Here is a 17,023-nt window from a genome sequence, read left to right on the forward strand (position 1 = left end):
TTCGTCTCCAATGGAAACTTCTTTTTTTATTAGCTAAGCGCTGCTTTTTAGATCATATCGTTTTAAATATATTTTTCTACATTTCAGCAGAAGAACCTTCAACGCGTAGAGCTAATTTTATAACAAAGAATTTAACTTTATTCGTATTGATATGTAATAGTTTGTCGTTCCTCGCATTCAAACACATGTGATTATATATTAAGGTTATAACAATGTAATGAATAATGCTAAACGAATTTGCATTCCTATACTCCGATCTAATTTGATATAAAATGCCTCCGGAATTTGAATAGGTATCTACTTAGAATATTCAGTAGGCGACCCATATCAAGCAGTGATCATGAAGTGATGGACGGGTTGAATGAAATAAGACGATCTCTATACATTTAGGGATATTACTAAAGTGATGAGGGCGGCACAATTGGAATGGGTGTGAAAGGGTTAAATTCTATATGAATGGCATGAGAGCACTTTACACATTTTAATTAAATCTTTATTAAACGCTAATTTATATGGAATAATATTTATCGGCCTTACATATAAACATTTTTAGGCGGTTTACTTTGGGAACTTTGTGCTATCTCGTCTGAGTAGGGCCCTGACTGACCCATCATAATATATTCTACCGCCAAACAGCAATATTTAGCATTGTTATGTTTCAATTTGAAGTAAGCCAGTATTACTACGGGCCCAAGGGATATATTATCTTGGTTTCCAAGATTGATGCTACATTGGCTTTGTAATTAACTGTTAATATTTATAACAGCGCCAATATCTATTGGCGGTGCTGATTACTTACCATCAGGTGGGCCATTTGCTAGATATTTTATAAAAATAGAAAGTTAAAAACTGCTTTCTCTCTCTCTCTGTCATCATTGATTTGACATTCGAAAGAAGAAGACAGCATTGCTTAACGAATTAAATATCAATAAAATATAATTATCCCCTGAACCATATTAATATATAAAGCCAAATAATATTAGACATTTATTTAACTAACGTAGTTAAGGTATTTTCTAACGTTTTAGTTCTCTCCGTTTGGTTCACCATTGAAAGAATAATAAAACAGGCAAAGCAATTGTTTTATCTCAGCTAGTTTGCACTGCTGTCTCTCGGTCTGACGAAACGCAATTAACTGCTGATCGTGAGCGCCATACTCGTTAGCGCGATTCAAACACATATTTTTTGGAAAAAAAGTTTCGCTGCAGTTTCTTGGTCCGTGGAAAATCAGACGTAGTTTGCCAATAACTGCTGCACAATCAGCATTATCCGAAAACAACACATACAAATACGATTTTTAGAAACGCCATATTATTGTCAAATTTTAAAACGGGCGTTATCACCCATAAAATTTAGCGCTTCAATTCAATCGTTTTTTAGATAAAAAATATCAAATACTTATCTACAATTTTTATTACTTTAAAATAAAAAAAAAGTACCAATATTAAGCTCGCATTAAGACATCGTGATTATGAACGAAATCACGTGTAAAATAATGGTTTGTATTAAATAAAAAACCTGAAATTGGTGTAAAAAAATAGCAGTACTCAACCAACTTCACTGCGTTTCACTGAGCAGAAACAGAAATGACTTTATAGTTTAAAGCGAGTGCACTTTATTTAATTACCCAAAAAGGAAATGGAAAAGCGAAATAACGGAGCGAAAAGTCGCTAATTAACAGCGAAGAGGCGAAACAGCTTGGGAGGCGATGAGAGATACCAGTACGAGTTACATCGTAACGAGTTTGACTTTGGAGCTTTCGTATGCGATTCGAATCATTATTCATTCCAAAATTTGTGACGCAGCTTCAGTAGTCTTATTCTATAAAACAAATTCGAAGCGCGATCGAGAACCTCGTTTATGACTGTCAGATATACGACATTCTCGATATAAATGAAAATTAAAATAAAGGTTACAGAATATTCAGCTTCCATGAATATTCTTTGAAGTAATAGATTTAAACGTGAATTAAACCGAAAAAATAAAATAAAATGAGTTATTACTACAAACAAAATTTCTTACTTACTACAAAAACATTGACAATATTTAAAAGATACACGCATCAATATAACGCAAGTCGTTGTTCAACATTTTACGATCGGGTCGAGCGTCATATTACATGGTTTGTTATAGAATATTGCTTCTCGAAGGTTTTATAGTGACATGTATTTTGTTAAAGATTATTGATAAGGCATTTTGATATTATTAAGAATGATTGTTTGAATTAATAGCTTATTTTTATTTAATACATAACTCAAATGCCTTAAGTAACGTTTAGAGTACAAACACTGTTTAATAAATTTAACAAAAGTTAGAAATAAATGCAAAAAATAATGTAAAAAAAAACCACTTTAAAAATGTCAAATATAATCTAAAAACAAAATCTAAAATGTAATTTAATATAATATTTAAAAGGAGAGAAAATATAATATTATTTTTATTAAAACAGACATTTTTGTTAATAAATTACACATAATATGGCCGCCGCTACCTCCGTCAGACGCAAGCTTCTATTTATCATGTTTATTTTCAAACAAAGTCAAAGTACACGCCTCTCTGTGTAGGCGTGTATCGTGTGTGTATATCAATATGGATAAAGCAACGGATATTTAATATTTCTCATAAAAGTAGGATATTATGTATAACTAAAAATAATAACTAAAAAAAGATTATTCAAAGAAATCACTTCGTATCTCACTCACGAAATATAACCGACTCAGAGTGATACGCCATTTTGATTAGTGTATCATTCAAATTTTATAATTATTATAGTTAATGTCGTATGTAATATTCTAATATTTCAAACTTATTTTCTGAGGTGAGTTTCGAGTTTTTTGTTACAGAATACCTATACAGACATGCGCTTATCATAAACAAAACTAAATATAAAACGTTAGTTGTTTTATTTACTCGCTGTTACTCTTGCAACTTGTATTGTCCAAATCGTCGCCTGTATATCCATAAAGTGACAACTTCGGTATAACGGGACAATCTTATGAACCAGCTGTGGTTGATATTTTATTGTAAATGCAGATATTCTTTCTAAAGTAACTTCCAATAAATAAGCAACGAAATCTAGTAATACAGGCAAAAGAGAACATATGTTATTCTTTATTCTCGTCCGCACAGTTCACAACCAATAGACTGTGAACACAATAATCACATTTCAAATAGAATACCTCTTTTTTCTTTTTTGCGAACCGGAACACAACAATACTGAGTACTGCTGTTTGGCGGTAGAATATCTGATGAGCGGGTGGTACCTACACAGACGGGCTTGCACAAAGCCTAACCTAACCAACTAGTAAATATAATAAAATTGGATATAGTTAATATGTATAGCCTTTTTAAAATATGATTAATTTAAGAGAGAAAAATAAATAACTAGAATTACTTGTGGTGTATAGCCGTGTGGATTTCAAATAAACATTATCGTTTACAAGTACGAGAATCTCAATTGATTACCGTATTCATTCCTTCCGAAAAATAATTAAATGATACCCGTCAACAATATGGAATATTTTCCGTAATATAATAACGGTAAAATGGTAACAAATAATTTATTTAGCCGTAAATCGTAGCATGTTCACTGAAACATGACGAATGGACGTATCAACGAAATTTAATTAAAAACCATAGCCGTAGCAACTTTATTTTTGGTTGAACTTAATTAAATGCGTATACGTTCAACTTTGTAGTATGCTTAAAATATTAGTTCATCTGTTTATTTGTTACCCAACAGTGTTGTGGCAATTAATAATGCACTACTACATACAAACAAAAGTTTTGTGCAAGCCCGTCTGTGTAGGTACCATCCACTCATCAGATATTCTACCGCTAAACAGCAGTACTCAGTATTGTTGTGTTCCGTAATTACAGGCATAAGGGACATAACATCTTAGCTCTCTCGTTTGGACGCATTGGCGATGTAAGGAATGGTTAATATTTTTCACATTATTACTAGCGGTAGAATATCTGATGAGGCTTGCAAGCCCGACCACCAAGTAATACAGCTACAGTTAATATATGTTATTATAATATTACTTTTTACATTACATTAGCAGCCTGTAAATTTTCCACTGCTGGGCTATTGCCTCCTGTCTCTTTGAGGAGAAGGTTTGGAGCATATTCCACCACGCTGCCCCAATGCGGGTTGGTGGAATACACATGTGGCAGAATTTTGTTGAAATTAGACACATGCAAGTTTCCTCACGATAATGCTACGCGCAACTTCTACCCCGCCTCAATAGGCGCCACAGGGGCTAGGAGGGTTCTCAGTACCCCGGGAATCCCCCCTAGGAATTGGAGGCCCGCTCACGATGTTTTCTTTCACCGCCGAGCACGAAATGAATTATAAACACAAATTAAGCACGCGTTCTAACCACTGGGCCATCTCGGCTCAAGTTAATATTACTTATCTTTGTTAAATTTTTAGAGTAATTTAAATGTACTTTGACAAAAATAACCCTATTACGAAAATTATATTTCGTAACTGTTGCCTAAACTTGTACTAGAACATTTAACGAAATAGGTATACCTGTTTCGTTAAAACTTACTCCTGAAGTTTTATGTTAGTTTAACAGTTACTTGTTTTATTCAAATTAAACAAGTTGAAGTACTTACTAGTTATGCTTAGAGAAATAATGTTTGTTTTTAATTTACAGAAAGAGTTTTAATTTCTCATGTTATTTTAAATATTGGAACGACATGGCAACTAAAATAGGTTCTGTAAAATGATGATGATGTCTTATCCACCTCTTTCAACGGATTTAGTCAACTAAGCAGGAAGATAACTTTATTGCTTACTTGCTTGAGCAAACAAAGATGCACTCTATCTTCTATCACTTTTATAATATGATGGGATGGCAATCCAACACGGCTGGAGTGTGTTAAGGCGCCGGGCCAATGGCTTGACGTGCATTCCTCAGCACATCAGTGAACGCTGCTAACTTCCAAACTTCGGGCTGCTATTCTGGAAATCTTTAATTCTGGAATTTCTTATCAGAAGAACCCAATGGCCCTGTATAGACCCGACCCGGGTATTGGACTGAGGTCTCCGAGATTTGCAACTTTATGAGCTAGCTAAACAAAAGACAGTCAAAAAATAAAGTTTAAACAAAGAAAACGCCAAGCATATATATTCGTTTGTAAAAAGTTTATTTTATCTACAGCAAGCAATTATTTCTCCGTTCATCGACCCCTTTATTCAATGTTTCCTTAATCGGAAAACTACCCTTTCAGAGCGTCTAGACGTCCTGAACAGACACTATTTGTCTAACTTACGCCCCGACTCGAGGTCCATTTTAAAAATAGATTTATATTGATTAAGGAATATTTTATTATATGCACATTTATTTATTTTATTTTGATATCAAAGATTTTATTCATGTTAAAAACCTCTTTTACTTTTTTATTGATACGTATTAATGTCTCTGTAGTTTTTCATCCAAATACTACTATAATAGATTATATCTTGTATATTTTTCAAATAGCTATAACCAAAATCACACTGTTATAGGATCATTATTTTTATCTTCTTTGCCATAAGTCCAGTATCGGTGACAGATTCACGTACGTTGTATTACAAAGGTACCAGCGTGAATTAGTTATTAATAACAATCTAACGGACGCGTAAACTATAAATTTCAAACTAGTATGTATAAATAAAAAAGAATAAAGTATATATTATTCCAAATATGTATTTAATGAAAATTATTAACGAAGCAGCTAATATTAAATATAAGACTCAGTTCGTTATCTTATAGCATTTATTCACATATATTAATAAGGTATTTTTTTCACAGGCGACGAACGGCGCAGAGCCTCAAGTCGCAGTGCTATGCGAAGCCGGTGCAACCTACCATCCGCAATACATGTCCGCCGCTGGACGATGGACACCCGACCTCACGACTAAGCCCCACAATTGCTTGAAGGACAAGATGGAAATTCTCGATTACTGCAAGAAGGTACGAAGTAAACATAAATAATTTTCAAGTATGTTATAAAAGTTGATATTTATTTTGTATTTTATTAAATATAACAACTAGGATCGGGAAAAGAAATTTCACTGATATATATGTCACTGTAAATTTGTAAATAGTTACCGTTAGATTATAATCTATCTCGCGAGATTGGGAACTGTCGAAAGATTGTGAACCGTAATATACTGCTTACAATATAACGCATTACTTTTTGGTATAATATAATCTACAGAAGCTAATTAAAGTTAAATTATAAAAAACACTAACCTAACCTAACCGAAATATCATAAACCATCGAAATTTTTGACGTTTTATTTTGAGTTAAATCACCGTTCACAATATTTCGGCAGTTTACAACCTCGCGAGATAGATTACAATCTAACGGTATTTACAATTCTACGGTGATATATGGGTCATATTCAAAAATATTGTAAGTTACGGATATGAAACAGATAGAAAAATATTTTGGTTTGTAATACAAATGTTATAGAAATGAAGTATTAGGGTAATTCTAAATAGCAACCCTAAATAAATAAAATTAAAATTTTCAAATTTATATCAGTGGTCTGATATTATGATATCAGACCTCGGTTGAACACTCACTGCTGGACATAGGCCCAACCTGATGTTAAATCTATATCTATTGAATTAGTAGATAAATAAAAAAAGCTAATAATCGGTCATATTTTATTTCAATTGCGCTGAAAATTAATCATACCACAGTTACATATTCATTTAAACAGACTCATAATATTTGAGAAATTTGGAGTTGAAGAGCATAAAAGCTTCTCAGAACATTTCGTTCTATAGTATTTCTTTTTATATACTCGAAGATATTCTTTATTATTCTTCATTTTAACCTGTTTTGACTTATTTCGTTTCAATTCTCGCCATATCTTTCGTCTTTTGGATTTTTCTTCTTCTGACGATTATAAAATTTTCAAGTAGTTTTTCTTATTTCTTCAGTTTCTCTTTTTTTCCTTTCCTTCCATATTTCAGGATTTTTCACTTTTAAGCGTTTTTTATAATTTCGCTGTCGTTCAACTGGTGTTAATGGCATATTTCCTAAAATCAAACAATCCATTTTGTGAATATAACGACAAATACTTTTTTATTTAAAACTAGTAACGTAATTGAATAACTTGCTAATAATACAAGTACGTAATAAAAAATTTAATTGTAATATATTATATAAAAGATGTAGAAGTAATATAAAATTATAAATAATATATTTCTTTTGATTCGTACATGAGACCAATGTGAACAAGCCTTGACCGTTCATATCTGTTACATAACAGAAAAACGTGACAGATTTAATAACATACATGAATTAATTGCATGTGTCTAAACTAAAAAAGTATCGATTGTTACGTTAATTCTCATACTAAACGAGTATTTTTATATTTTAACCAAACGTCACAAAATGTATATAATCCAGCACGAGTAATACAACACGAAGTACTTACCGATATTTTAAAAATCCCACTCCAATATGTAACTTAAAAATGTCTAATTTTCCCTGTTCAATACAACCACTCGTATCTCCGTGAACACAATGACCGAACATTAATTGTTTCATCATTTACTTTGACCGTTTGTTGGCTATTGAAGCTTTTATAATAATTTTATTTATTACTATTATTATTAAGAAGAATAACGGATATGAGTAAAACCAGGACACGCAATCATTAATTAAATTTGACTAACAATATTAGAATTTCCTTATTTATTTAGCATATTTTTACAATTAATAACAGAGTACATTTGAAAAAGCAAATATTTTGAATTTTAACGTAATAGTTTTGTTAATATATATTTTATATAATTACCACCAAGAATGTGGACATTGATTACTTGTATGAAACAGGATTTATGCAATGCCTTTTTTGTCTTTTTTATTATACATTATTCAATTTTATCAGATGTTTCAATTTTTTTTATTAGGCACAAATAAGTATATAATAGGTTAAAAATTTAAATGGAGGTTGAGTCTTAATATAATAAAATACGCTGTTGGACATTACGACAGTACTAAAACAATTTTTTTGAATATGACCCATATACACGTTTTAACGAATCAAAAAAGCATGCTACCGATTGAATTAGAAAATTTTAAACAATAATGACAACAGATAAATACTCCTATCATAACACGTTAGACAAGTTTTTAACCTACGAATCTGTCTAAATAATGGAAATTATTATGTGAATGGAATTGTTGGAAACAGTCATCCAGTATTTATCCGATAAAATGACTTTTACTACACGAAATACGATATCGCAACAAAACTTTATTAAATGTGTACCAGTGACATTATTATTGTTGAAAACTATTTCCTTTCGAAGTAATTGTCCGTAATGGTTAGTCCCCTTTCATTGTTCACAATATAAAGCTTTATATTAAATATTTTGAATTTTGTGTAATTGCATCAGGTAATTTAATCATTATAGTAAATCGAATAATGAACTAATTATACCTTGCAGAGATAAAAGTTTTATATAAATCAGTATTTCTTTGTTCGAATAGAATATTCATTCCAATTTCATGATTCTAGGAAAACTTTTGCCATTATGGGAAAAGTTGTGGTTGTTTGGCTCACAGATTCCTCTCTAACTAAATTTATGCGACTTTATTTCAAGAAATTTGAATACTTACCGTATAAATAGTTCTGAATACATTTGATAAGAAACTATACCTTCCCCAATTATTCATTAATTTTGTTCTAAACTTTCAAAATTATTAAATAGAAGATATTTTGTTTGTTTGGCATATGTTGCGTTTGTTTTTTAAAAAGGTTCGTTCGCCTTTTTTATTCTTTAAACTCTCTTTTTTTTTAATCTTTGTGTTTTAAACTAATGGTAAATTATTTTTGACAGGTGTATCCAAGCCACGACATTACTAACATCGTCGAAGCGTCTCACTACGTCAAAGTTAGTAACTGGTGCAAATTGGGCTCCAGTAATGCTGCCAAGTGCAAGGTTACCAGATGGGTGAAGCCCTTCCGTTGTCTTGGTATGTATGTTACAATAGTTGCGTACAAAATTTCTGAGCATTCTAATTCTATCTAAATTTTAAATTTTAAGTCCACTACCTATTTAATTTTTTAAAGTAATAACGATTTATTTATTAATATTGAATTGATATAAAAAGTATCTAAAAATCCCTAAATCTATTTAGGGAAATATTTGTTGCCATATAATATTTTCCCGTTATCTACAAAGAGTATTTGGCGGCAGAAGGCCCATTCCAATCGGATGCGCTGTTGGTGCCGGAGAGCTGTCTCTTCGATCACATCCACAACCAGAGTCGTTGCTGGCAATTCTCCCGCTGGAACGCAACCGCTGGACGTGCGTGCGCTCAACGTGGACTCCGATTACGTACTTTCGCTATGCTCCTTCCTTGCGGTATTAGCCTTTTCTCTGGAGTTGAGTTCGTGTGCTGCCCTAAGCACTTCAAGGGTAAGATTATAATATTATTATACTTATAAATGATATTACAACATATTGTGGTTCTATTTGAAACTTAATTTTTATGTGATCTTTTTATGTTGATTTATTTTATTATAATTAAAATAACATTATTTATTTAGATTTATTAAAATATAATTAGATATACGTATATCATAATTCTTACAGAAAACGTTAAGATGCATAAGCCAATGGACGTCGGCGTTCCAGTGAGCCCTGGTGGTGAAGAGATGTTGGCTGCTTCTGCTGCTATGGATGAGCGTGATGACGAACTTCTTGATGATGAGGACTCTTTAACCGATGAGGATGATGATACCCTTAACCTCAACGACGATGACGACGATGATGATACTGATGATGGTAATATTTCTAACATTAAAAATAGTAACTGTTATTTATTTACAAAAAAAGAAAACAATAAGAAACTAATTTAAACATTTCCCGAGCGCAAGGCATACTTTGCCAGCAATCAAATAATTTGCCTAAAAAAAGTATTAATTGCTTCGAATGGCGTATTTCCATTTTAATAATAGATCAGCGATTAGTAAGCAATACTGTTTTAGATATGGATGAGGATGAAGACGCAGACTTATCCCGTGACGATGATGCTGAAGACGATGACTACACTGATAGTGATGACTCGGCCTGGCCTCGACCGGAATCTTCGGCTTCCCCCTCGACTACCACATCAACCACTACAACGACAACTACTACTACTACGGTTAGTATCGTAGTATATTTACATAATGACAAAGACACATTACCAATTTTGCAGGAAGTATTTTCAATTTTGAACTCATACATTTTTTATCTGTGTCTGTATTTTATGTGAAAACTGAATTAATAAATACATTATTTCTAAACAGACATATTGCACACAATCTTTTAGTATTGCCATAAATTTTATCCAATAAAGATAACCGGTACATTTTTTGCAGGCTTCCACTGCTACCTCCGACCCTTACTTCTCGCATTTCGACCCCCGGACTGAACATCAGAGCTACAAGGATGCGCAACAACGCCTTGAAGAAACTCACCGAGAAAAGGTGAAACAAATACATTTTTCCACGTTTCGTATTTTACAATTTATTATCTACAATAGTAATCGGATATTTAATGTGAAATGTTTTCCAGTTTCGTAATAATAATACTGATGTGTTGTTTTCTTTATCTAGATTACCAAAGTTATGCGTGAATGGTCGGAACTCGAAGATCGCTATCAACAAATGATGACGTCAGACCCATCCACCGCGCAGACTTTCCGCCAACGCATGACTGCTAAATTTCAAGCCAATATCCAAGTAAGTGATCAGACTAAATTGATACTAAAATTAAATAACAAGATTTCTGTAGTTGTAACTTTATAATATAATTTTTGTACGCATTACTTAAAGTAAAATGGGATAAAGCAAGAAAAAAATAAAATTTAGAATATAAGAAAGGTAATCATGGGGATCAACCATTGTACAATAATGTATTTGACATAGTAACGAAGGTCCGAGTACTTATGTATCGGATAATGAATATCAACGTTATACCTAACGTCTACGAGCGTATGTTGACGTAAATAGTAATAGGTTATCTCATATGTTTCTGTCTCTTACTATTCCTAAAGTAAGAAATTTTAGGTTTATTTTTTCAATGCTGATCATGTGTTCGCCTACAGTCTCTAGAGGAGGAAGGAGTATCTGAGCGTCGCCGACTTGCCGCCCTGCACCAACAACGCGTGCTTGCCCACCTCGCTCAACGCCGCCGCACTGCGCTCACATGCTACACGCGCTCCTTGAGGGACACTCCTCCTAATGTTAGTACAGATAAAGAATGCTATAATGGTTAAAAAATTTATCAAAATTAAGAGTAGAGTTTTACTAAACATTATAAATATTTTAGGCCCACCGCGTTCAGAAATGCCTGCAGCGTTTAGTCCGTGCTCTGGCTGCTGAGCGTAGCGGAGCCCTGGCCGCATGGCGTCGTGCTGCCGCCGCTGGACGAGAAGCCGCTGCAGCCGAGCGTGCTAGTGCTGCTGACAGATTACAGGTATTCATTTAAAATATATTTATAAAAACCAATATGTAGCATTATATAGGTACTATTTGACGATTATGACTAACTTTAAATTGAAACTGTTTGACAAAACACAAGTAAACATTTTTAGCATTTATATTCTGCGTAATTAAAATTAAAATGTATAACATTGTTAGTATTTTAGTAAAGCAATAATTTTAGACGCAACAAAAAAGTAACAAAGGTTGCCTGTATATGACCACACATAATTATCAGAAATGGACCATTTATCCTAATTTTTAGGATGCTGACCGTGCCCTACAACGCGCTCTTACCTCTCTCCGCCGCCGTCCTCATCTCTATGCCAGTATTGGAACCGCTATCGAGGATTACGTTCAGGTAATTACAGATGAAAACTATAAGAGTTCTGACTATTATAACACACGCACATACATACACATCCATACAGTTATAAAGACATTTGATATTATTCGCATATATTGGTATTAATTCTCTTCCAATTTTTAAGATAAACTTTATTATGAAATTTAACATTTTTCTAGTCAATGCAATCTAAGGACGACATGGCTGTTTCTCTGATGTCTATGACTCCCGAGGCCGAAGAATTACTTCTGGATCGCATCGAAGCTGAAGTACAAAGAGAACAAGCTGCTCGTGAACAACTTAACGCGAAGAGGGATCAACGCACTCGCCAGCGACAAGATATTCAGAACGAACGTGTCAGGGTAAGGAAGTGTCTATATTGGTCATCTTTATTAGGAATGTTTTTGCTGGTTTGGTTTTATACTACTATGCCGGAATGACTCGACTAATTTGACATGCTATATAGTATAATTATGAATTAAAAAGCATATGATTTGTTAAAACATTTTGTCATTTGTATATGCATAAATTCCAATAGGGCCGTATCTAACGAGTTTTTCTTTATTATTAAACATAAATACAGTCTCAAAATATTGTCCGATTTATAACAACACGACATAGATAATATTTTTATCAAATGAAAGTAGGACTTCATTTTATAAATGAAAAGTAAATGAATTAAAAATCTAAAATTCATGCAAAAACGCGGTCATATGAGCTGGTGTTTGAAACATATTCTTACAACAATAGGTGAATATGCTACTTCTGTATTTACAAAATGATAGTCGCTTGATTTATAGTGTATAAAAAAAAATAAAAATTCTTAATAAATTCTAGACCTCCAATGGTGTGAAGGAAAGCGAAGAAGCCGATGACGAGGCCAGCGAAATAAACGAAACTGAAGACACAACTACTGTATCGACAACTCAGACCTCCGCCGCGCCCTCAGCATCCCCCTCACCCTCGGCATCTGTCTCCGTACATGACCTTACCACCCGATCGGCTTTCACTCAAGAAACTACTACTACTGTGAGTATACCATCATAATCATATATCAATATTAAAATATAATAAATACTAGAAACAAAATAGCTTTTCTGAAACTGGTACCGTCGGTACTTCTAATTTTCCATAACACAAGTGCTTTAGCTACTTACATTGGGATCAGAGTAATGTATGTGATGTTGTCCAATATTTAATAAAAAAAAAAGATACTGTGAAAGACAGAATTTTTAATAATATAAGGTTTTGTAAGAGATATATTTTAATCTGACGTTTTTTTAATAAATTTAAATTGAACAAGGGTTTTTTCTCTGGCGAGATGCTTCACCTTTAAAGCCGTATCACTTTAAATGTTCCCTATATCAGTAGTTAATTTTAAGTGTTTAGTAACAAGGTGATGGTGTAACTATTTCAACCAATTCAATAAATAAATAATTCCTTTCTGAAGCACAGGAGTTTAAACTCTGCAAAACTTTAAACGGGCTGCTAATAAAATTACTTCTCCAAAAATCTCAATAGGTTTTAAGCAGCAAGAGCTTATATTGATGTTTAACTGTGTTAACAGGAAATCATTACCAGCACGATGACCGACGCTCCGGAGAGCGAAACGGAAACTAGCGAAGTTAGCGAAACCTCCAGCCGACGATCAACTAGCGAGGTGAGTCTTCCCCCGCATGTTTTAAAAAAAATCTTTGGGCTCTAGGGAAGTAGTTCAAGACTTATTTATTTAAATTTTCAAAGTCATATGTTTTTAATACTAACCCTTGGGAACAATGATTTCAGACTGAGGGTGAAGGCCTGCGCGCTGCCTTGGAACAAGCTGAAGAGAGGGCGCCGCCCCCACCAGCTCACGCTCTGAAACATGAACTACAACACACCCAACCTGTAAGATTCTATGTCTGAGGCCATTAATTACTTTTATTTTTTATTACTCATAGAGATATAGAATATCGCGAGTCATGCGGTTTGCGGTTAGTTATTTAGCTAAAGCCAAAGTTTTAGTCGTGGATCTTCACTATGATCATGTCTTTCAGGGATTCACGGTCCGTGGAGCTAGCCCGAACAGCAGCGGGTCCGGCGCACTGTACCCCGCACTGTGCGTGGGCGGCGCTGCGCTGGCGGCCGCCGCCGCAGTCGCGCTGGCCGTCGCGCGCCGTCGCGATCGCGCACCCTCCGCGCAAGGATTCGTGCAGGTGTGCTGTCTCTCTTAGTTGAAAAGATATTCATGTAAAAATTAATGTGATTGGTACACGGAGACAGATTACTATCTTTAATAGGAATAAATGTACTGTATACATACTATGTACATATTGAATAAAATGTTTGTTCTAATAAAAGTTATACGAAATAAAAAAGAATTATTACATTCCAGGTCGAACAGACCGGCGCTGTCGCTCCTACTCCTGAAGAGCGACACGTAGCCAACATGCAGATCAACGGCTACGAGAACCCCACCTACAAATACTTCGAAGTCAAGGAGTAAATCTTCTCCTCCCTGCCACCGCCCATCAGACCTGCCTTACATTCTTCTTCTTACTTCGGAAAGCGTTAGCAAGACAACTTATATCAATATGTCTAATCAAGATCTCGTTTCGCTTGTCATTTCCTCGAGGTTCATTTGAGAACATTGACCATAGCTTAAGAGCTCAATAATATCTTATAATGCTTTTATGTAAGTTTTAAAATATTAAACAGCAAAAATCAATGTAACGCCATCTATTGGCAGTAAAGTTAGATTTTATTCTTGTTTTAATATGCGTTTTGTTGAACTCAAATGAACCGATGAAGGGAAATTAGAATGACATCTGTTTCTGTTTTATTTGTGACGTGTGCTAGAATCCCTCATCTCTTTACCCTCTCCTTATATCTATTTCCTCGAATAATTAATTCTTTATGGAATGAATGTGTGTGACGATTAAGTGAATTGTTCTTCGACCGTAAAGCGGGCCTGGTGGTTAATGTTCTAAACGTTCATTATAATAATAAAGCTTGTGTGATTAGTCAACATATTTTTTGCGATTTCTCGCAATCAGTCAAACTAGACCCAACTGAGATTAGAATTTATATTGTTTTATATGTTATTTTTTTATGTTTGCACCAAAATATTTATTTGAATTTAAGGTTAGATCTAAGTTTCGTCTAGTATCCTAGAATTCATAAGTGTCACCTTGTAGTCGAGTTATTTAAATTAAGTTTTCGAGACCGCGTCTCGAGTGAAAACGCGCAATGAAATGAAATACTCACTTTTGATATTGTTTAACATTTAAATTATCATTCTAATATTTCGATATTAATCTCACGTTAGACTATACTTCAAATATTTATTTCCACGTTATGACAATTCGCTGCGCGTCGTCACTTGAGCTTGTGGAACAAACGTCCATGGTACGCTGTGTATATAGACCGCGTACAAATTCGAACCTAAATTTACTTACTCTTAAAGCCCGCTTTCTTTTTCTAACGTAGGTAGAACATAACGTGAATTTTATGTAATAAAATGCGAAAATATATTTTAATAATTATGTGTACTTAGCAATGGGACGGGCGGCAAAGCCGGCGCGGGTGAACGCTTAGCCTCGTAGTCTTCTTCTAGTCAAAAATCCAAAATCCTTAAATCTGAGGTACTTGAGCGATTTCTCTCGTGATCGCATCGAGACGTACCTCGGATACATACTCCTGTCTCTCTCCCCTTTCGTCTTTCTTCGTTTACCCGCGGGACAATACTAATAGTTCCCGATAGGAAAGGACTGTGTACTCAACGTGTGCGAAAGAGATATAAAATCCAAACGCGCGATTCGAGAAGTTCAAAATTAAGAGCTTCGTATAATCTAGTCAAAAATAGGTGCATTTGAAAATCTGTTTAGTTTAACGGTTGTGTGCGCACATTGGGTACTCGGTGACGCCGAAGCAGTTAAGCTTAGTGAGTGTATGTACGGTTATTATATAAGTAGATGTACAAAAGTAATACATTATATAGATGTTTTAGCGTCAGATACATAGATATAAAGCAAAATATAATTATATATTGCATTCGTCCGATTAATGTAAGGGCTTGCGCTCGTGTCTATTCCCACGTACCATTCTTAATGTTACGCCGTAGTTAAGATGTAATTCTGCCTCAGTATTATATACATTTAAGCTTATTTGTTACATAAGCTAATTTATATACACTAATTCTATTTGTTTACGGGCGAAGTGGCGTTGCTACGTTAAGGAAGTCATATCAGATGCGCCGTGGCGCTGTACTTTCTTCACTCGGACACGTTTGTAAAATGTTACCTCGCAGTTCGGAAACCCGACGAGAGATGGCGTTGTAAGCGTGTCGTTGTGAAAAAAGGTTTGAGTAGGCGCCCGCCCGTGGCTTGTACGGCATTTACGTAAGTTTACTCACTGTATAACGTAAGTCTAATCCTGCATCAAGTAACCGCTGTATTTTTACTAATAACTAAGTAACGAGCCGACCACTTATTTTTTTAACAAAACTTTTTGCTCAAAATCAGCTGTTTCTCGTCGGTATTGAAGTATGTTCTGTATTCGATGTTTAATTTTTCGATGTCAACAATATTCAATGTTCGTAGTATAACCCTGGTTTATGTAATTTCAAATCACTGTTTCACGTATTTTGAGAATATAATAAATGGTTTGAAATCTTTTGTGTTTCCTATGCTACATTTGATTGTGAGTTCGAAGTTCAAATTGAATCAATAAATAGGAATTCAAATATTGGTGTTATTAATAGCGTTTTTGCTTACCCTAATCACTTTATGCAATATATTAATTAAAATTATCGATGGCGATTGGTTCATTAATATCAATACTAATGCGAAAGTAACTCTGCCTGTCTGTCTGTTAATCTCAGCCAAAACACTGAACTGAATTTGATAAAATTTGGTATGAAGCAAATTTGACCCGTATATAAAATACTTAATAAGTTATATTAATACGTTCACGAGATAATATGACTACAACATCCTTTTTAATCAATATTTGAACACAATTAAAGTACAACTAACTAACATACTAAGAAGAGAAAAGCCAAGAATTCGAACTTTTTCCTCAATCTTTATTTTATATGGTATCCGTGCGAAGTCAAGAAGTAACTAGTTTACTTATATAAGCTTGTTTTGAAAAATATTACTTTTAATTCGTTTTAAAGTATTTTTAATTATAATTCAAAGATAAGG

At 33.8% G+C, this 17,023-nt stretch overlaps 1 protein-coding gene across 4 annotated transcripts in view; it reads left to right on the forward strand.

Moving 5' to 3' along the window:
• The window catches only part of LOC113399020 (amyloid-beta-like protein), a 116,478-nt gene extending 99,918 nt beyond the window's left edge, over positions 1 to 16,560 (forward strand). Inside the window, exons 2-17 of one of the 4 annotated variants that reach the window (XM_064217077.1) lie at positions 5,805 to 5,966; positions 8,859 to 8,994; positions 9,204 to 9,440; positions 9,618 to 9,809; positions 10,013 to 10,170; positions 10,448 to 10,495; positions 10,625 to 10,750; positions 11,116 to 11,253; positions 11,340 to 11,486; positions 11,757 to 11,852; positions 12,017 to 12,199; positions 12,675 to 12,866; positions 13,405 to 13,497; positions 13,623 to 13,724; positions 13,874 to 14,032; positions 14,212 to 16,560. In XM_064217077.1, coding sequence (XP_064073147.1) covers positions 5,805 to 5,966; positions 8,859 to 8,994; positions 9,204 to 9,440; positions 9,618 to 9,809; positions 10,013 to 10,170; positions 10,448 to 10,495; positions 10,625 to 10,750; positions 11,116 to 11,253; positions 11,340 to 11,486; positions 11,757 to 11,852; positions 12,017 to 12,199; positions 12,675 to 12,866; positions 13,405 to 13,497; positions 13,623 to 13,724; positions 13,874 to 14,032; positions 14,212 to 14,322 — 2,280 coding nt within the window. In that variant the 3' untranslated portion in view covers positions 14,323 to 16,560. Of the gene's footprint in view, positions 1 to 5,804; positions 5,967 to 8,858; positions 8,995 to 9,203; positions 9,441 to 9,617; positions 9,810 to 10,012; positions 10,171 to 10,387; positions 10,496 to 10,624; positions 10,751 to 11,115; positions 11,254 to 11,339; positions 11,487 to 11,756; positions 11,853 to 12,016; positions 12,200 to 12,674; positions 12,867 to 13,404; positions 13,498 to 13,622; positions 13,725 to 13,873; positions 14,033 to 14,211 lie in introns of all 4 variants that reach the window. The other 3 variants (XM_026638018.2, XM_026638019.2, XM_026638020.2) reach the window with 3 other exon arrangements.
• Positions 16,561 to 17,023: the final 463 nt, after the last annotated feature.

The sequence above is a fragment of the Vanessa tameamea genome, chromosome 15 (genome assembly GCF_037043105.1).
Source record: "Vanessa tameamea isolate UH-Manoa-2023 chromosome 15, ilVanTame1 primary haplotype, whole genome shotgun sequence".
NCBI lineage: Eukaryota > Metazoa > Arthropoda > Insecta > Lepidoptera > Nymphalidae > Vanessa > Vanessa tameamea.